The sequence below is a fragment of the Neltuma alba genome, unplaced genomic scaffold (assembly GCF_004799145.2).
Source record: "Neltuma alba isolate B1F8T4 unplaced genomic scaffold, ASM479914v2 tig00011682_pilon, whole genome shotgun sequence".
Taxonomy (NCBI): Eukaryota; Viridiplantae; Streptophyta; class Magnoliopsida; order Fabales; family Fabaceae; genus Neltuma; species Neltuma alba.
The window spans coordinates 1-20788 of NW_021636321.1; the positions used below are offsets into that span (position 1 = coordinate 1).

The window sequence follows — 20788 nt, forward strand, 5'->3', positions numbered from 1 at the left end:
AATGTCAAGCTAATTCTTATATTAAGGACCGGTAGTATATTGTGAAGTCTTCCCTTAGCAACTCTTAACTATTCCAGCTCCCTACGATAACTGATTCTGAAATCTCTGTTACTGACTATTTTATTTATATCGTAGCATATGGTTACATCAATAAATAAATACTTATCTCTTATTTTATTAGCAAATGGGATATTGCCCTGGTTTTAAGCTCATGAATCTTTTCTTCTGAGAGCAGATGCAGGCTTTGTATAGAATTGGAAAGGGTGAGCGGCCGCTTGTTCCTGACTCTCTTTCAAGAGATGCGCGAGATTTTATCCTGCAGTGCCTTCAAGTCAATCCTAATGATCGTCCCACTGCTGCTCAGCTTTTAAACCATCAATTTGTCCAAAGGCCACTTTCCACATTCTCTGGCTCTGCATCTCCTTATATACCTGCCAGAAGGGGTTGAATTTAGCTGGTCGTCTCAAAGTATGAAACATTTGGGTAATAACTATTCCATACTAGCTGATTTCATTGCTCAGTTTCTTACACGTAGCACCTGTATTTGCCTTAAGAATGCCATGACTGATTGAGTTTTTCCGGCGAGAAAATATAGCTGGCATGCCTGAAAGGTGAATTCTGGGCGTCATTATATGTGTGTCGTGCAGAAGTCTTGAGTAGGGTCGAAGTCTATTGTCATTCTTATTTGGTAGGGAGTTAAAAAGGTAGGTAAATGAAAGAAATGGAGGCCATGTTTAGCAGGACGGATTTTTTTTTCCCCTCTCCCCTCAAAGGAAATGGAAGACTCTAATGGAACTGTGATTTTTTGGGCTAAATATGTGTTGGGTAAATGGGAAGAAATTATTTGTATTTGTTTATTTATTCTGCATTGGAAGTTTGGTATGAAATAATCACTAATAGAAAAATTGGGAGTCAAAGTGACCAAATGACATGAATATCGTTAATGAAAATACCCAAGCTGAGCTTCCAGAATCACGAGCACTATTTCAATATACAATAGAAGACTAATATTATTTAGAGGACAATACTTATACCAAATTCCTTATATCCATTATGCCAGGTTTTTCAATTACACATGACCATATGTTTTATTCTTGAAGTATTAACATTTAATAGTATTTAATTATAAATCTACATGAAACAAAAAAGGCCACATGTTCATACATGATTGAAGAATTTGACATAATGAATATAAAGAACTTGATCTAAGTTTTTTCCTTATGTAAATATTTATATAAAATGACATTCATTTTACAGAACTTGAAATATTTTATACCAAGTAGGGGCAAAATAGTCGGAGTATTTTATACGAGGGCAAAATTGATGGCGTATTTTTTGTTTCATGGTAGGAAGGAACTTTCCTTGACATAAGTGAAGGAGGCCTACTACTTTTGTATGAGTTAAGGATGAATTCCCTGATGACTTAAATAATGGGTAACAAACATCAAGATGAGGAATCTCTATCTCGCTTTCTTGAAATCATTTTCAGCCATATTAAACATGACCAGAGTCTTTCTACTAAACCCATCCGTGGTGCAATTCTTAACTGGCTACTTGCCGTTGTATTTCCCCTTGTGCGTATTTTTGTACAAAGAATTGCTTATATATCTTCCACTGGCTTATCATATTTTGTTTCCTAATAATGACAGCTCTGTTCGCCAATTTTCAAATTGCTGGAGTTAGTCTCGGATCCACCATCCCTGCAAATCTCCAATTGCTGCTTGTGCTGTGCATTTTAGGTTTTTCCTTCTCAACAATTATCTTGGATCTAAGAAACGATCCGGGCCTCCCCAAAACCAACTAAACAAGTTGGTTCTGATATCTTTTTCACTGAGGAGGATCGAGCAGCTTTCTGAACCACTTGAATTAAACTTTTGGTTGCTTGTTTGAGGGATGCTCTGTTTGTATTTAATTATTCAATGATGGTTGTAGCTAGGCAGTGAATCAACTTCGAGCTGTAAAAAGTTGTGCCTGAATTGGTTAGTGGTGAGAGATTTGTGTATGTTTAGCCCGAGCGATTAGTGTATGGGTAGTGTATTTTTTTGTACATATTACCTTCATTGGCATGCGTCGTGAGTCTGAATTTACATCTCTTCAAAGTTATTATTTGTCAATCTTATTCATATCTTGTAATGAATTGTCAGGTAAAGTAAATTAGTTATGATTTATAGACAGTTGAGACTTCTATAAAGTTTATAGTCTTTCGATCTAAATACAAGAGTTAGGTATTGGTTTTGGTTTTAAATGTGAACTGAAAATATAAATATCAATTTATCTCATTGGGAAAGTTAATTTGGAGGTCCCTATAGTTTGCATCAGTTTTGAATTAGGTCCTTAAACTTTTTTTTTTCTTTTTATTAGAGCCTTTGACTTTTTACTATTAATACCAATACTCCTTATCGTTAAATGTGAACAAATACTGTTAAAAATTACATCTCCTTTCCCGCCACATTCTCTTGACCTCACCATCCCTCCTCACCTTTTCACCCAAGTCCTGCCTCCTAAGAAGGAAGAAGGCTCATGACTCTGACGATGTCTATCCAATCACAAGCTCATTCATCATACTTTGTTCCCTGTGCTTCTCTACAGCCATCTCTCTATTGTCTTCTCCACTCCTTTTGTTTCTCGCTCCTTCAATCACTCCCTTTGATTTTGTTCTATTTTTTTTTTCCAGGTACTATTATCACTCCTCTATCTTATTACTAATTGAAGACTGATTCTGTTTTTCTGAGAGTTTTTCTTGATTCAAGAGTTAAATAGAATGCTCCTTTTGTTTTTGAAAATCCTGTGAACTTTTTCCCTTCAATGCAATTTTAATTGGAAGATGCATTCAATTTTTTTTTTAGTAGATCATTCGATTTATTTGCTCCACCAAGAAGTTCGTCCCATATATGCTGAGCCTTATGGATCAATTGATTAACAATCTATTTCTTACGAAATGTTGCGGCATTGGAGAAATTTCAAGGAGAGGATGGGATGTGAAGGATGATAAGAAAGGAAGATTGGTGCGGAAGAAGATGATGTAACAAAAATATAACAGTGTCTATTTTCACTTAACAGTGAGAACTAATGGTTTTAACAGTATAAAGTTAAAGGATCTAGTAAAAAGAAACAAAAAAGGCTCAAGGGCTTGATTCAAAACTGATATAAACTATAGGAGCCTCCAAATTAGTTTTTCCTATCCTGTTTAACAATTTATTACCCTTTACATATCAAAATAGGGTTAGAATGTAAATTTTTCCACGACTGTAAAATTTACTTTGATGTGAAAGTGCCCAGCTGAGAAAAATGTGAAAAAGAAATTATCATGGTCATTGAAATGCAACAAATGTTGGTTACATGGTTTGGTACGTCACGCCTGCTGACCATGTGCAATGTATTTTAATCCGATGTGGCAGGTGGGAAGTCTAATGAATCTCCGTCCAATGTGTTTATGAGTCGCATAAGTCTCAGCGCTGTCCTCAGTAAGTGTCCTCCACTGTCCACTCCTCCATTTTCGTCGGTCTTGGTCTCTGGCTTGAGGGGAGAGAGAGGTTGACAGAATTGAGAGAAAAGGGGAAGAGACGCAGAGAGATTGAAGAGCCAATAAGAGTTAATCTAGTTGTTAAAAGAGTTGACTTATAATTTATAGAATCACGGGTTAAAATCTTGCTGCGAAGAATTTTATTGGTGGACAGTTTATAAATATCTTTATAAATACTCTCTGAGCTTAAAAACATGTCTTGGTTACTCAATTCATCTAATTTTTTTTAATTACCAAAAAAAGAGATTAGAAAAGGGAGATGTTTTCCTTAGGTCCATGATTAGCTTCACTTCATCTTCTCTCTCTCCGCCCTCTCTCGTGCAGCGCCAGAGATCAAGGAAGCGGGTCCTCGACGGGTTCGCACAGCAACTTTTCGTATTTTTCTCTGCGTGCGCCTCCTGTGTTGGGTGTTTCTATACCTTTTTTGGGGACTGCCTCACAAACTTGTATACTCAGTTTTTTTTTTCTAATTAAATGAAAAACAAAAAAAAACTTTTACTGTAATTAATTATTAACACTCTTGAGCTCCTTGCTTTCCTCCTGTTTGTTTCTCCTGCATCTTAAATAATTATAATATAAATTTAAAAAATAATCTACGAACTCCTCATCTATTTTTTAATTCAAAAATTTGATTTCAATATCTGGATTTTCAGATTTAAGGCTCTCCAATACTGATTTTTTATATTAAAAAATTATATATGATGAATGATCTTGCCCCGCTTGTTATTATTATTATTATTATTTTTAAAAAAAAAAGCATATACCAGAGAGAGAGGGGCTCTCGAAGGCCCAGCCTAATTCTAATGGGCTCAGGCCATCTCTTTCAAGTTTCATCAAACACTAGAATTATCGCGTCTTTTACCAAAGAAACATCGGAGGAATGTAAGATTACTTGGGTTAGGAATCCTAGGCGGGTGCATCAGATCGTCAATAGCTCTTATTATATCCAACATTGAGATTGAGATTGCGTACCGGCTTAACTCTAAATTCGTACGCCGGTTGCTGCAGCAGGTGGGGGTTACTCTTTATTCCCCCCCGTTTGAAGAACGTGAGCGCCAGGATCGGGGCGCTCTCCTCCTAACCACATATAGTTTCTCTCGGTGGCGCGGTACCTGAGGTATTAGTCGCTCCCGATCTTTTATTTTATTCTTAATATTCCTGATGGAATCAAGTTCTGAGTTCATTTTGCAGCTCTTGCCCAGTTTTTGTTTTGATGATCCCTGATGCTTTTGGTTTATTCGTCTGATTCTTATCGCAGATTCTAATGCAATGTTGGGCCTATTTTTGACATTTGTATTTGCATCAACTTTGCAATTTAGATTTGTGATGGGGGGTTTTAATGAATCAGTGTAGTATGTTGCCGATCACGGCTTTGTAAATTGTGAGGGTTAAAAGTCCTTATTTGCTTGAGACTTGGACTCAAAATGATTTAATGGGGCTTGAGATGTAGCAGTCTGTAAGGGATATGAACGATCTTTATAGATCATACTTGCTACGCGATTTCAGGAAGTAATAAAAATGCTGCCTTTCGTATCAATAAGCAGCAGAAAACTTTTGTTTTGGATCATGGCCTTTGGATTCTTCGATTATTATCCTATCCTTAATAATGCTGCTGGGTTATTGTAAACTGTTTTCATAACATATAGGCTTATTCCTACTTGAGAAGGAGATGCTAATCACTCCCTGAGTGGATTATTCTGGTCCTTTTGATAGTTAGAATAAGCAACTGTGTTGAATTTTTTGGCCGACTGGGTTTATCAAATTATCCCTTCCACACGATAAATTGAGTTTATGGATCAGAAATCCCTCCCCGGGGGAATTGACTGTCATATGTAGCATGTTCTGTGGTTAAAATATGTTTTAGTCAGTAATGCTACCGAATATCACGTGTAGTTGCTGAAAATTGATCAATTTGTCACTGGTGATAGATTCGTATCTACTGAATTTACTTACGACAAAGTGCCTAATCATAGAAAATAAATCGTGCTAATTTATGGTATAGGAAGTTCTGCTACAGGCCGGCAATATATCCACCATGATACCTTAGCATGCGTCCTTTGTTGCTTATTTACGAGCTTTATTGGCATGGCTAGTAAGTTTGCATGATAAAAAAGCATGTGGTTGAAAAGAGGACTGATAGTAGACCCTTCATATCCTTATATGATTTAGGAGCTTCACAATCGAAGCTCAACTTATTTACTTCTTCTTATCCCATAATTTGCTTTACAAAATTCAGTGGCATGTGCTCATTTTTCATATTCAAATTTTTATTTGTATGTTATGCATCATTATTAAAATGGAAATGCATAAAGAATTTCAAAATAAAGAAAAGATGAAGTTGTGTTGCTTCATTTGTTTACATGTCCTTGAACTTCTTTGCAACTGCCATGACGATGAAGTTAGTTGGTTACATTTTTGTCTTCGACCTATGTACTTTGCTGTTATTGTGTGTTTAAATTGGGTAAGGAGCTTATGCTACAGTTCGCTGGGGGTTTTGCCCTCTTTTAAATAGTTTAGATATGAACCTTGTGATTAATGCTCATAGGTAGGGCCAGGAATAAGACATTGTGGTATTTCTATGTCTATGCTTAATGAGATTCAGACATTAATAATTCGTGGCTTAGATGGGTGCAGAAAAAGCATGGTTAGTTTAATTAACAAATGAAGTACCAAAAATTCATTTCAATTGTATTAAAAAATGGATTTTAGACACTTAAATTATTCTTTGTAATCTTTTGATTTGTGACAGAATTTTGCTCCTCTGTTCTTTTTCTTTTTTTTATTCTTTTCCTCCTCTCCCTTGGATAAATCTCAGGCTCAGTTTTCTAAATGGCTAAAGTAGGCAAGGTGCAAAGGAAATCCCATTCTCAATGTCACAGGGCAACTCCATATCCGTTAACATCTCACTCCCAGAAGAATTTGAAAGATGATGAGAAGAGCTTTTATAAAGCATCTGAGAAGCAAGACTGGGAAGATGCAACCTGCTCTGTCTGTATGGAGGTCCCCCACAATGCAGTCCTTCTCCTTTGTTCATCTTATAACAATGGTTGCCGCCCTTATATGTGCGCTACAAGTCATCGCTTTTCCAATTGTTTTGAGCAATACAAAAAGGCATATACCAAAGCACCTGTTCAAAGTTTGCCACTGGCAACGAATAATTCCAATCTGAATGCAGGTGAAAGCAGTGACTACGCAGAGGTGCCTGAGCTCCTTTGCCCTCTTTGTCGTAGGCAGGTAAAGGGTTGGACTGTTGTTGAAGCAGCACGGAAGTTTTTGAATAAGAAGAAAAGAGGCTGCATGCAGGATGAGTGCTCTTTTACGGGCACTTACAAGGAGCTTAGGAAGCATGTTAGGTCAAAGCATCCATGTGCACGACCACGAGATGTGGATCCTATACGGAAAGAAAAATGGAAAAGGCTTGAGTATGAGAGGGAACGAAATGATGTGATCAGCACAATTTTGTCATCTACTCCCGGGGCTATGGTCCTAGGAGATTATGTGCTTGAACCAAATGACCACACCTTCTATAGTGATTCTGATTCTGATTCTGAATCTGAGGAGGAATATGTGGATGATGATTTCTTCTCCATGAGGTCGATTGGTTTAGGAAGAAATAGGCCTTTTTTGTCGAGCATTGGTTATGGTCGGGGCTTTGAATATGATTCACTGGATATGGATCATTTTGAATTGAATCGTGTTGCTCCTACAGGTCCCGCTGCTGCCTCCAGGCGTGGATTCCACAGGATACTCTTAGGAGGAAGGTCAAGAAGAAGGCGAAGGCATAGGCTACCTAATGCAAGCAGGTAAGTTTTAACTTAAAAGTATGGGACAATGCGAGGAAAGAGCTGTGCTTCTTCTGTTCTGCTGTAGAAAGTCACTTGGTAGCATTTCTCCATGATCTTGGCACAACTTATCTTGCTAGGATGCCAATGAATGTTTATTTATTTATTGGCAAGGTATAACAGCTGACCCCACCGTGTGGATTTGAATCATTGCGTCTGTAGAATGTTGGAGTGTCATATGATTATCGTCATTTAAAGATTTTCAAACAGACTGTGCAGAAGGCAATTTTCAGGGTTCTTATTGCCTCCTGGTTAGGCAGTTTCGGTTCAGGAGATCAGGTCATTGCGCCTGTCATTTGATCATACGTTGCTAAATTAAACAGGCAATTGGCGATGATGGGGAAGATATCCCAAATATTTGCCTTTTGAATTCTGTCCTCTAACCTTTTGCTTCATGTACAGCTATTGTACAATAATTTATCTTTGCTAGTGATACTAATGGATGAAACCATGGAATGGCCTCGAACCGACTATTTCTATTGCCACGGTCAGTTGGTTTAACTTCTAGCTGGTTTCAGGAAGTTGGTTCAATCCTGGCTTCGATGGTTTGTTTCATTATGGTAAGCCATAATAATTATGTATATGATGACGCCTAAAAATAGTTAAATTTTTTGAAAGAGAGACCACTAATGCGTGAACAGAGTTGGTGGTTAGTGAAGACGATATGAGAGTGTCGGAGAAGGAAGCGGGTGTCGTGGCTGGGAAAAGTTAGGGAATGGCGATTCGTATAACTTCAACGGATGCATTAATATCTGTTTAGAGGTTGACACTTGAGGTTGCCGCCTCTCTGTTCCGAAAGAGAGATCGTCCTCAAGAAGTTTGACATGCGTTGAACAGAACAGGGCGGGATGTATTTTTGTCCGATATTTTTGCATCCCCCATTTTCTATTTAAAAAGTATTGTTTTCTTGAACCCAAAAAAAAAAATTTATGGTCATATTCAATTTCCGTTAAAATTGACTGTATGTATTATTCGCATGATATAGTAATTATTATTAAATTATTAAATCTGTATTTGACTAAGCCATGTGTTTAAGATGTGGTAATTGAAAAATATACTAGTGACATCTAATTTCAGTTAAACGTGCCCGTAGTGTGTGTGTGTGTGTAAATAAAAATGAAAAATACTATAATTTTGTCTGAACAATGACTGAGGTCTATTACAATAAGAAAAAGAAATATCGTAAGACTGAAAGTTGAGATTTAGCTGATTCCAAATGGAGAGTGGGGTGAGTGAGCAGGGATCCATTTGGCAGCCATGAATGTCTCGCCAGGGACGGGGATGAGGATCATCTGCAGTCGAGTAAATGATTGGGAAAAAATCTCAACCATTGAATTAAGGCCCCACGCGGTCCCACTTTTCAAAACTGGATTCAAGCATTTGCATTGGCTCTAATGGGAATGCTTGTGTTCAAAGGGGGGGTCTTCGTATCCGCCGTCTTCCGCCGTGCCACACTCCTTCGCAACGATCACCATATAGACGGATGCGTTGTCCGATTCCTAAGATATGGCATTTCAACCGCCTTTGAAAGGAAATGGGAGGGTACACGTGTCATTATCGAGACGGATGGATTACATGATCGCTTGGAAATGATTGTCTGCTTCTTGGGGAATCAGCCGTATGACTTTGTGGAATCCGATCCCCCACAGTAAATGGGGGAACAGCGGGATTTTTATCAAAATGCTACGCACAGTAAAATAAATTACCAGGATGCTACACTATGAAAAGTATTTCCCTAAATGCTACACTCAAACTCGTTCATCACAAGAACGAGTTCAAATTTTCAAAGAAATCGTTCAAGGAAAGAACGAGTTTCATGTCTGATATATTTTTTTTTTAACAAGATCGAAACTCGTTCAAGGCATGAACGAGTTTAGCCTGTCAGAGCGTCTGAGTCTGCTTCTTCTTTTCCTCTTTCATTTCAGCAAAATTTACAAACAAAGACCCATACCACCAACACATTCTTCCTTTTTCTTTAGACTTCGGAGAGAATTGCAATTAATGACCCAACTCCTCCCCAACCACCGCTTTTGTTTATTTCCTTTGCCCTTCGGTCTATATTTCCAAAAAATATGAATCAATTTTACTTTACATCCTAATAATTAAATTTTTAAAAAATATATAAAATAAATTTATTGAATATAAATTATTTATCAATATGATATAATATATGCAAAATTTACGCCTATTTAATATAATCATTGGACAGATTGAAGGTCAAAGATTATGAGGGAATGAATGGTGTTAAAATTTATTAAAATTAGACACAAATAATTATATACAACTGCCTTGTAGCATTCTTGTATATAAAAATTTTTTTACAGAAATTATGTACATTTAACAATATTCATAATCTAACTTTGAATTGTCCATCAGCTACAAATTAAACGTGTTTGAATTATTAATATAAATAAATGGTCATTAAATCATGACAAGGCTGTCTTGATGCATGCGGCATCTGAGTATATATTGTAAATATTTGTTTGCAAGATATCATTTTAGCCGGTATCAATTTCTGTAAAAAAATTGTTACAAGGCTGTTATTTTTCCATAAATTGTTCCATAAATGTACATAATTTCTGTAAAAAAAATTTTATATACAAGAATGCTACAAGGCAGTTGTATATAATTATTTGTGTCTAATTTTAATAAATTTTAACACCACTCATTCCCTCATAATCTTTGACCTTCAATCTGTCCAATGATTATATTAAATAGGCGTAAATTTTGCATATATTATATCATATTGATAAATAATTTATATTCAATAAATTTATTTTATATATTTTTAAAAATTTAATTATTAGGATGTAAAGTAAAATTGATTCATATTTTTTGGAAATATAGACCGAAGGGCAAAGGAAAAAAACAAAAGCGGTGGTTGGGGAGGAGTTGGGTCATTAATTGCAATTCTCTCCGAAGTCTAAAGAAAAAGGAAGAATGTGTTGGTGGTATGGGTCTTGTTTGTAAATTTTGCTGAAATGAAAGAGGAAAAGAAGAAGCAGACTCAGACGCTCTGACAGGCTAAACTCGTTCATGCCTTGAACGAGTTTCGATCTTGTTAAAAAAAAAAATTATCAGACATGAAACTCGTTCTTTCCTTGAACGATTTCTTTGAAAATTTGAACTCGTTCTTGTGGTGAACGAGTTTGAGTGTAGCATTTAGGGAAATACTTTTCATAGTGTAGCATCCTGGTAATTTATTTACTGTGTGTAGCATTTTGATAAAAATCCCGGGGAACAGCTCTCGTCTGCACTCGCCCCCATGCAGCAGTCACCATGCATATTCATTTATTTTAGGTTTTGCATGTGCTTCATTCTTTGTTCCAATATAGTCCCATTAACTTTGTCTTCTTGTACCAGTGGCTCTAGGCTGAAATTGAAAAGGCGGAGCTATCATCAGCTTTTTTTCATAGATTTCACACTAATTCCAAGCTGCTGAGGTGTTTGGTTACTATTATAATATGCAAATCAAAATAAAACTCTTCTTATATTTTTTTATATATAAAATCATTTTGTTTTTTATTTTATTTTTGGTATAATGTAAAATCATTTTAAAAATCATGGTTTGGTTCCTAGCTAAATATCTCTTATATCTATATCTAATGGAATGTCCGATCAAGATCCTTTTTTTCCCCACGTTTTGTGTTGCTTTTCTTCAGGCTATTCCAATACTTTTGCCCCAAAAAAAAAAAAAAATCTGTTCCCTGTTTCCTCGTCCCCGGGGGGTTTTTGTAAATTGAAATTCAGGGGAAATATAGGTAAGTGAAGTTAATATAATATCATAAAATGGATTTTATTAATACGTGTGCCAAACATATCGATGAAACCGAATCAGCGTCAAAAGGCAAAACTCTTTTTCACACCAACAAGTTCTGAGTGAAACCCAACGCCAAATCAAATGAAAGCTTCAACCCTATCATGATCCATCCCCCTTATAACGTTATTTTCTTGCATGACATCTCTTTCAGCATGCCCTTCAATTTTCTCTGCAAAAAGCAAAATCAGAAAACAAAATAACGAATTATATTTCAAATAGATTCCGCCACCCTGAGACATTAATAGAAACAAAACGAAAATCAAAGCGAAATCTCGCATTACCAGAAACGGAGAATTGGTTATTCCGTTGGACTTTTTCTTCCTCGATTGGTTCAATTCTTCCTTCTCAACGAACGGCACGCGATCGTATGTCCACCGGCCATTGGAACGCCGGAGCATTCGCGACGACGGGGGGCAGAATTGAAACCACGAGCAATTCTCCTCCTAACGCAAGATACAAAATCCAAATTTAATGGCAGATATTTACATCCGACTTAACTGGAATTTCCAATGACAACCCATTGAAGAACATACCTTGCTTTTATGCCTCGATTTTTGTGTTGAGGGCACTCGAACATCTCGGCATTCCGATCCCGCATTTCTTAGCTGTCTCGAATAGGCAAGTAGCAGAGCCCGACGATCGTAGCCTTGCGATTGTGAAGTTCGCGACCTTTTGATTTGTGGGCGTCGCTTTGATTTCTTCGCGGGATCCGATTGCTTTCGTGATCGGGTCGTTGATGATTCGACGTAGACTGTGATCATCACTCCGTTGATTTGAGTGTTTCTATCGTTGCCATTCTCACTATGCTTCTTCTCCCCCATTAGTTTGAGAATCTTCTGAGTCTGCAATTTCTAAACCCCCAAAAAGAATGCGTAGGGAGAAATGGAAATTCCCTCAAATAATCATCCAACTATGTGCCTTTTAATGTTGTTTTCAGGGTAGATATGTGATTGCGAATCTCACGTATCATGAACTGCTCCGAAAGCAACCATCAAAGGGCTGGATATTATGGCTTTTGTAATTCAATTCAAGATGTTCTGTGGAAGACTGCACTCCAAATAAATCATGGGGAACAGCAAGGTCACGTACAATTGGTTCTTTTCTTTTCGGGCCACTGGTGACCAGACCCATTTGGGCTCTTTTTCCTGATCAGGACAGGCACAGGCGGATTTGTTGGGGGATTAGTCGTCCGGGTTTTGGATCGGATCAGGGATTGTTCGGAGGATTTGGATGCTCGAATTGAGCAGTATCAACCATTAGATAAATTGTGATCTAATGACTTGGAAATAAAAGCCTTTCTTTGTTTTTTTTTTTGAAAAAAAATACCGCCTTAAATCCTAATTATAAGATCTGTTTATAGCTTACAAATAAGATCTTATAATTATCGAGAGTTAATATAATTATTCGATTATTAATGCTACTCAATTGAGTGGTTGGCCCAAAAAAAAAAAGTTACGATAACGCCTAACGGGCCTCTGTTCGTTCACTCCTTAGGCGAAGAAGAAAGGAAGAAACTCAATTAGTAGGATCCAAATTTTTGTTAGGGGCTGCACATCCTTGGTTAAAAAAACAGTCATTCATCATAACACGATAACAGGCCCCTGTTCATTGTTGTCCGGGTCTGTACTCCCTATTAATTGTTTTTTCCCTTACAAAATATTCGCTGGTAGTCTTCCGATTGAAGAGGAGTTAAGAATGAGAATGTCAGTAGTGAAAATTAGCACAAGTTAGTTGTAAGAAATGTAAATATGGATAAGTTTTAAAACTTTAATATCTATAAATCAAATGGAGTTGCATTTTTTTAACCAACGAAATGGAGTTATACCATTAAAAGGGGTGATCAGCAGATTCCCCCATTAGGATTTAACCGTGTCCATCACGCTCATTTCTCAGACATGGCTTCTAGAGCTCATTATTCTCTTCCTTTGGGGCGTAGGGATATTTTGATTACCGACATATATTGACCATGTTTTCTCTGCATGCATGGCTGATCGGTGTGGCCCTGTATAAAAAAAGAAGGAAGAAGGAAAGAAATAGAGAAGCTGAATTTTGAAGCCCATAATCACCTGACCTTTCCCGCGCTTTTTTCTTCTTAATTTCCAAATTGTTTAATTTCTTTTTATGCATGGTTCTTTTTTTTTCCGTCAGCATTTTTATGCATGGTTGTTATGCATGCAAAATTTAGATTGTTACTTACTCCTCTCATACTTCTTAAACGTTTAAGCCATATTTAGTATGGATATAAGAGAATGTGATATGGATGAAAGGGTTTTCATCGCGGAAGGATTTTGTCGTAATCTAAAACTCAAAATGCGGAAAACAAAATATAATAAGCAACCAGTTTCGCTTTGATGAGTATCATAAACTCATCAAATATGAATGGTTTATATCTGATTTGAACGGTTTAAATTTAAAATCTTTATTTAATCATTTTTAAATGCAAAAAAACTATTTTTTGAAAGAATGACATTTAAAAAATTATCTCTATTTTAGATTTTATACATATTAAAATAATTATTTTAAATAAATAAAAATTGGACCATCTAAATGAGATATAGACGATCCAGACCTGATGAGTTTATAATAATCATCATAACAATGAGCATCAAAACTGGTTCTAATAGAATAATACTTCAATTATAATGCCCAAGATATTCATCAGACTGTAGTAAATAAATATCGGAGGAGCAGGAATTCAAAAGGCAGCATGTTGCAGTTACCAGTATTCTAAAGGACGCAAAGAATAAAGGGAAAGTTGGAAAAAATTATTTGCAAAGTGACAAGGGTCTCATCAGTCGCAGTATTTATACTCTTGCGCACACAAAATTTGCATTCGGTAATACTTATGATTAAGAGCCCAGTCCAGCAACTGGAGATGAATCATGGAAGGGTCTAATTTCAGAGATATGCATATTCGTAGCACCGGCGCACCGAATGTGAAGGGGAGACGCTCGGTTTCACTGATGGCCGTATAGAGAACGCATAAGCTAACAAAATTAAATACTACCTCCAGACCTTAATTATAAAACTAACGGTAGGTAGCGGTAGCCACTGATGTGTCATCTCTTTTGCGTAAGCATCGAGCTGATCAAAGCAAACAAGACAGCCGTGAAAAGTCGTCGCTCGCAAGCGATTGTCATATACAGAGGTGATGTCCCCCCAAAAAAAAAAGTGGAAGACGTAAAATAATCTAAGTCGGTAACTGATTCATCCACGAAAATAAATAATTAGCGCCATAATATTGTTTAACCAGGTTAATTAATTTGATAAGTAACAAGTTTCCTGAGGCGACATTTGCATCGTGCATATAATGTGATTGCCATTGGATCATGAAGAAGCCACGTTGATAATTAACTAACTAACTATGATCGGGTAAACTGCTGGGAATGATATTAAACTATAAAACTCAACTTGTGAATATCAGGGGCTTAATTTATAAACTATAATTAGGAGTAAAGCTTACGTGATTTAACGGCGTGACATGTTCAATAGAGACTACGCGGAACCCTGCTACTCGCTTGATACACCACACTTACTTCCACAAGTTAGAGACGATTTCAAATTTATTACGCAAGGCATAAGTTTGTTGAATATTAGAGGGTAGTGACAAATTCAACACGAGCCTGTCTGAGTCTGACTTCTTATTTTATTTTTTAAAAAAGTTCCTTTGATTTTTCATTGATCCATTCGTTCCGTCTGTTTTTTCACGCGTTCAAAAAGCTGAGCATTTCACAGGCTTTTAAGAATTCCTGATTTCCACAAAATAATAATGGAGGACAATAAACCCTGACCAGGAGGGTCAATATTTCGAGAATATTACTTCCAAAACCGATAATATCCCCGGCTGCATTTATTTTTATCCCAGGACAAAAAAGGGCAGCAATCTTCCCTATAAACTCGTAAATGTCCCTCCCCCCACCTCCCAAAAAAAAAAAGTGTTTTTGTGTGATTTGAGATTCTTAACCTGTGACCTCGATGCTTAAAATCCATCTCACGAATTAAAGATGAGAACTACAGTTTCCTGATTTTCCTAGTAAACCTTCATGGCTCCATATTGAAATCGTGTTTTCGAGATATTACGCCTTAAAAAAAAAAAGGGGGTTGTCTTTGAATTAAAGTGATAAGACACAAGTTATATATGAGAGCAAGTTATAACAAACAACAAATCATCAGCTCATTGAAAATAAAATTGAATTATTCCATGAAAGACTGCATCATTAAATGTTAAATCAAATTAAATCACTTAACGACTTATCAGTCAAATATTCATCCTTTCTTCTCCCCACAAGAAACATCCTAAGAGTACAACCCAAGTTTTATCCTATTTAAATATAGGTTATTTTTACGAAAAGTGTGATATATAGACATGCATCGAATATTTATCCTAAGAGAGAGAACAAAACCAACAATCTGCCTTAGACAAAAGATGATCCTGCGCATCCTGTAACCGTAATCAAACTAACGCTGCCATTTCTCCACGAAATTCCTTGAAAACTTTTTACCAATTATTCCGGCAATTAATATCGTGTTTTTTTTTTTTTTATATCAGCGGTACTTTTCTTTTGTCTATAGTAAAACTAATTTCTTTTTGCAATACAGAGAATAACTAACAGTTCCTTTCAAAGTAAATTTATTCCTTGTACAAAAGTGGACAAGAAACAAATTAAAACCCCCACTATTATTTACGTGAGAAACAAAAACCCAAACCGTTAACCCCACTATTTATGCCCCGTATGCCTCCTGAGTTGGCGTCGAATGATTAAGGATATTTGGGAGTTTAATATTAAATAATTATAAACAAAATATTGTAATATTTTAAAATAATAATATATTGTATTATGAGATAGAGGCTTGACAGATAATATCTCATGGAACGATACAATAATTGCCAAGTCAAAGATCAACATTATGATGAATTTAAAAGTGAACACGGTTAAAAAAAATTTAAAAGTCATCTGTTGGAAGACATCCAGTGATATTGGAATAGAGAATTGAAGAGCCAAACATTCGTGTGTTTCCCTGTAACGCAGCCGCCCAAGCTGGAAACTTTTGTGACCCCTTCAAATTACATGCATTGTTGCACCCTCTGAAAAAATCACGGCGTCGCAGGATTAACTTTCGTCTTTATTTTTTCTTAATCCATTTTTATTCACAGTCTTATCCATCCATTCAACTATTCATTTGATTTAATATAATGATCCATGCATTATTATTATTTGAATGTTTTTAAAAATAAAATCATAATACTTTTTCATGGGAGTAATTAAATAAATAATAGAGAACTTCCATAACCACCAACGCCTCAAAATTCACGTTTTTCTTTTCAAAATTTTTTTTTTATGCCACAAAAGCAAAAATGACATGTTTGAGCACTATTATACTACCTCCGGTCTTTATTATAAGACCCCGTTTGACTTTTTATTTGGTCCTAATTATAAGATCCCAATCCATTTTGTCTCTCATATTTATGCATTTTTTTCAAGATAATCCTTCTAATAATGATAGTTCTAACCAATATACTTAATTAGCAAGGATATTTTAGGAATGACAACACTTATTTATTACAAATAACTAACTTAACTTACTTCCTTAATCTCCTCAAACAAGTCAATTGGGTCTTATAATTAGGACAGGAGGTAGTATATAACACCACACTTTAAATCTTTTTTATTGGTGTCCCAAGTCGACTCCCCTTTTTCCATTTAATTATTCGTGTATTCCCCATTTAAAAGAGCTATCACCAGCGTTGTATATACTTAAACATGATTATTTTCAAATGCAGAATGGTACGGTACAACAGCCAATTATTGCAGAATAAGAATTCTTTGACGAGGCCATGGGTTCTAGTTCAAGTTCTTATGAATTAGAAACAAAAATAGTTTTTAAAAGAACTATACAGTCAATTAAAGCTAATAGTGTTTAAACTTAATCCCATTGAATAGTTGCCTAATGCCTATATAAAGAAATATTTGTTGTCATCGAATTCCTAATTTACAGGTAGGATGGTATACATAAGCCTTTCTATTTTAATTTACCCTTGTGCCCCGTCTTATCTATTTCGCTCCCATTTTTATATATGCATGCCATCGATTCTCAATTTTATGATTTTATCTTTATTCACACCTACCAATTCCACAAGTTTACCTTTTTATTTTCCTTAATATATGGTAAAGTTCCGCCAATTTGCAAGTCGAGATTACTCAAAACATAAATATCCGCCCATGGACTTGGATAAGGCTTCAATCTTAAATTCTTAATCAAAGAAAGCGACAAAAAAAATATTCAACTGAAAGGAATGGATGCAGGCACCAAGTCACAGAACTTCTGGATAGTTGCGTCGGGTCGGGTCCTCTTTCATGCCCGCAAATGGCCCCTATAAATACCCACCAAACCTTTTTCCCCATCACGCCATTTTTCTCCACTAGTAATCCACTGGCTCTCTCTCTCCTCACTCTCGCAGGCCTGCTGTGCTAGCACAGTAAAGCCAGCTTCCTGCACCACAAAAGCTATTTGCTCTCTCTCTCTCAATCTTTGCCATGGCAGCAACCGTCAGCAACCATCAATATGCTGGCCCTTTGAGCGGGGTTGCTAGTTCCTTCAACGTCTCCCTTGATTTTAACTTCCCTCCCACCAACTTCGAGGAATCCAAAGCCTCGTCAAAGGACTTGGATTCCTCCAGCGAAGATGAAAACGACGCCGAAGAGTGGAAGGACGTTATACAAAAAGCTAACTCCGAAGCGGAGAGCTGGATGGAACACAATGCTTCATTGCCCCGTGTGCCGGGAAAAAACTACATCAACTGGGAACCACCCATCACCCTCATGAATCACAGCTTCATCACCCCCATCCCCCTCCACTTTGTACGTAACCACGGCCCCACCCCTAATACCCGTTGGGATGACTGGACCGTCGAGGTCAGTGGCCTCGTCAAACGCCCCGCAGAATTCACCATGAACCAACTCGTCAACCAGTTCCCCAGCCGCGAGTTCCCGGTCACGCTGGTGTGTGCCGGCAACAGAAGGGCAGAACAAACCATGGTGAGGCAGAGCATCGGTTATAACTGGCGTGTGGGTGCCGCTTCCACTTCGATCTGGCGTGGGGTGCCGTTGAGGTACTTGCTCAAGAGGTGCGGGATCTACAGCCGCACCAAAGGAGCTTTGTACGTGTGTTATGAAGGAGATGAGGATCTGCCAGGTGGCGGTGGGTCCAAGTACGGAACAAGCATCAAGAGAGAGATCGCGATGGATCCGACCCGCGACGTCATCCTCGCTTATATGCAAAACGGAGAGCGCTTGGCTCCGGAATTTGGCTTCCCGGTGAGGATGATCGTGCCGGGTTTCATCGCCGGTCGCATGGTGAAGTGGCTCAAGCGCATCATTGTAACTTCACAAGAATCGCAAAACCACTACCACTATAAGGACAATAGAGTATTTCCCTCCCACGTGGATGCCGAGCTTGCCAACGCTGAAGGTATTGAGCTTTTGTCAACTCCTGTACTTGTTCGTCTTATCAATTATTCGTATTCATTTATTTGAACAAATCATTTGCTAATACCAACTGCCGAGTCCCTAATTGTATTTGAATGAATAAAGGTTGGTGGTACAAGCCTGAGTATATTATCAACGAGCTCAACGTAAATTCTGTTATAACCACGCCGTGTCACGGGGAGATCTTGCCCATAAACTCATCGACAACTCAAAAGCCGTATGTGTTGAGAGGCTACGCATATTCCGGTAAGATTATTTTTCTGGGGAAAGGAAAAGGGAAAAGGGTCTTTGTTTAAGATAAATGACATCTCCTCTTGGTATGGGAAGGATAAGTTAGGGTTTAGCTAGGGTGTGAGAGGGAGACATTCGGAGACGGACGTAGCTGATAAGGAGATCCATGTTATTCCGTGTAGGGGGCGGGAGAAAGGTGACACGTGTCGAGGTGACAATGGACGGAGGGGAAACGTGGTCACTGGCCACGTTGGAACGCTCGGAGAAACCGAACAAGTACGGCAAATACTGGTGCTGGAGTCTCTGGTCGTTGGAAGTGGAGGCGCTGGACCTTTTACGAGACAAGGAAATCGCCGTACGAGCATGGGACGAGGCCCTCAACACCCAGCCCGAGAAGCTCATTTGGAATGTCAAGGTACTTCAAATTTATTGCGCACTTTCACTGTGTAAATACATATTACTGATAATGGTTGTAAATATCCACTGCTTTAGCACTGGGGTCAATATTCCAAGCGATTTATGACCAATTTTGATCTCTTATTCTGTCGCCTATTTTGTATAAATATCAACGCTTTGGGTTTTTGTGATGAAGGGTATGATGAACAACTGCTGGTTCAAAGTGAAGACCAAGGTGTGCATACTCCTTGAGGGGGGAACTGGAATTATGTTTGAGCATCCGACCATACAATCGAACCCTTCTCGCAAGTTGAAGACATCGGAGTCCAACAAGAGCGTCACAACGCCCTTTATGAACAACAGCGCCTCCAATATGTACTCCATCTCTGAAGTCAAGAAGCACACCTCCCCCGCTTCTGCTTGGATCATCGTTCACGGCTACGTCTACGACTGCACCCGCTTCCTCAAAGATCACCCCGGCGGCCCCGAAATCATCCTCATCAACGCCGGCACCGACTGCACCGAAGAGTTCGAAGCCATCCATTCTAAGGAAGCCAACAAAATGCTCGAGGACTACCGAATTGGTGAGATCATGACTACCGGTTACGCCCCCCCTGACTCATCGCCCAACACCTCCCTGCACGGCAATGGCGATATCAGCCACTTAACACCAATCACGGAAGCCCCACCATTACGCAGCGTGGCCCTCAACCCACGTGAGAAAATCCCATGCAAGCTCGTCTCCAAAGCGTCCATCTCACGCGACGCGAGACTTTTCCGTTTTGCGCTACCCTCCGAAGACCAAATCATGGGTCTGCCGGTGGGAAAGCACATATTCGTATGTGCCAACATTGAGGATAAGCTGTGCATGCGAGCTTACACTCCAACCACCAGCGTGGATGAAGTGGGGTATTTTGATCTGGTGGTCAAGATTTACTTCAAAGGGGTGCACCCCGAGTTCCCCAGCGGTGGGCTCATGTCTCAGCACTTGGACTCGCTTCCCATCGGTTCTGCGGTGGAAGTGAAGGGTCCGCTCGGCCACATAGAGTACACTGGAAGAGGTCAGTTTTTGGTTCACGGGAAGCCCAAGTTTGCAAAGAGGCTTGCCATGTTTGCAGGTGGGACCGGAATTGCGCCCATTTATCAGGTGGCGCGAGCCATTCTGAAAGACCCAGAGGACCGGACCGAGATGCACATTATGTTTGCGAACCGGACGGAGGATGATATTCTGCTGAGAGAAGAGCTCGACGAGTGGGCTGAGAAAGGTGACCGGTTCAAGGTGTGGTACGTGGTGCAAGAAAGCAAGAGTGAAGGGTGGGAATATAGTGTGGGTTTCATCACGGAGGATATCCTGAGGGAGCATGCCCCCAAGGCATCAGATGACACGCTGGCATTAGCTTGTGGGCCACCACCCATGATTCAGTTTGCAGTGCAGCCGAATTTGGAGAAACTGGGGTACGACATCAACAACAACTTGCTTGTGTTTTAG

The 20788-nt window shown here is 38.3% G+C and overlaps 3 protein-coding genes and 1 long non-coding RNA gene across 6 annotated transcripts; 3 read left to right on the plus strand and 1 right to left on the minus strand.

The window, feature by feature from the left end:
• The first annotated feature begins 168 nt into the window (after positions 1-168).
• Positions 169-2181, plus strand: LOC114716620 (uncharacterized). Its single transcript, XR_003737653.1, has 2 exons — positions 169-483; positions 1650-2181. It is a non-coding gene; the product is annotated as an uncharacterized LOC114716620 (long non-coding RNA).
• Positions 2182-4397: 2216 nt separating this feature from the next.
• LOC114716622 (uncharacterized) lies at positions 4398-7581 on the plus strand. 3 transcript variants are annotated; one of them, XM_028901648.1, is made up of 4 exons: positions 4398-4640; positions 4782-5615; positions 6339-7326; positions 7480-7581. In XM_028901648.1, the coding sequence occupies exons 3-4, from the start codon at positions 6353-6355 to the stop codon at positions 7490-7492; spliced, it is 987 nt and encodes a 328-aa protein (XP_028757481.1). In that variant the 5' UTR covers positions 4398-4640; positions 4782-5615; positions 6339-6352; the 3' UTR covers positions 7493-7581. The 3 variants fall into 3 exon arrangements, with proteins under 3 accessions (XP_028757481.1, XP_028757482.1, XP_028757480.1); XM_028901649.1 differs by having other exon boundaries at positions 5526-5615; XM_028901647.1 differs by lacking the exon at positions 4782-5615 and having other exon boundaries at positions 4400-4640.
• A 3719-nt stretch (positions 7582-11300) lies between these two features.
• On the minus strand, positions 11301-12006 carry LOC114716623 (uncharacterized). Its single transcript, XM_028901650.1, has 3 exons — positions 11719-12006; positions 11467-11628; positions 11301-11354 (listed from the first exon to the last, which is right to left on the minus strand). Exons 1-3 carry the CDS (start codon positions 12004-12006, stop codon positions 11301-11303), a joined length of 504 nt encoding a protein of 167 aa, XP_028757483.1.
• A 5715-nt stretch (positions 12007-17721) lies between these two features.
• On the plus strand, positions 17722-20788 carry LOC114716618 (inducible nitrate reductase [NADH] 2-like). Its single transcript, XM_028901646.1, has 4 exons — positions 17722-18655; positions 18778-18918; positions 19086-19318; positions 19496-20788. The coding sequence occupies exons 1-4, from the start codon at positions 17722-17724 to the stop codon at positions 20786-20788; spliced, it is 2601 nt and encodes an 866-aa protein (XP_028757479.1).

Bases quoted from the DNA above. Each gene is read 5' to 3' on its own strand.
- LOC114716622 (XM_028901648.1), top strand. From the start codon at position 6,353: ATGGCTAAAGTAGGCAAGGTGCAAAGGAAATCCCATTCTCAATGTCAC.
- LOC114716623 (XM_028901650.1), bottom strand. From the start codon at position 12,006: ATGGGGGAGAAGAAGCATAGTGAGAATGGCAACGATAGAAACACTCAA. The intron at 11,629-11,718 runs GTATGTTCTTCA...ATCTTGCGTTAG, and splicing joins AATCGAGGCATAAAAGCAAG to GAGGAGAATTGCTCGTGGTT. The intron at 11,355-11,466 runs GTAATGCGAGAT...TGCTTTTTGCAG, and splicing joins TAACCAATTCTCCGTTTCTG to AGAAAATTGAAGGGCATGCT.
- LOC114716618 (XM_028901646.1), top strand. From the start codon at position 17,722: ATGGCAGCAACCGTCAGCAACCATCAATATGCTGGCCCTTTGAGCGGG. The intron at 18,656-18,777 runs GTATTGAGCTTT...GAATGAATAAAG, and splicing joins CGAGCTTGCCAACGCTGAAG to GTTGGTGGTACAAGCCTGAG. The intron at 18,919-19,085 runs GTAAGATTATTT...TATTCCGTGTAG, and splicing joins GAGAGGCTACGCATATTCCG to GGGGCGGGAGAAAGGTGACA.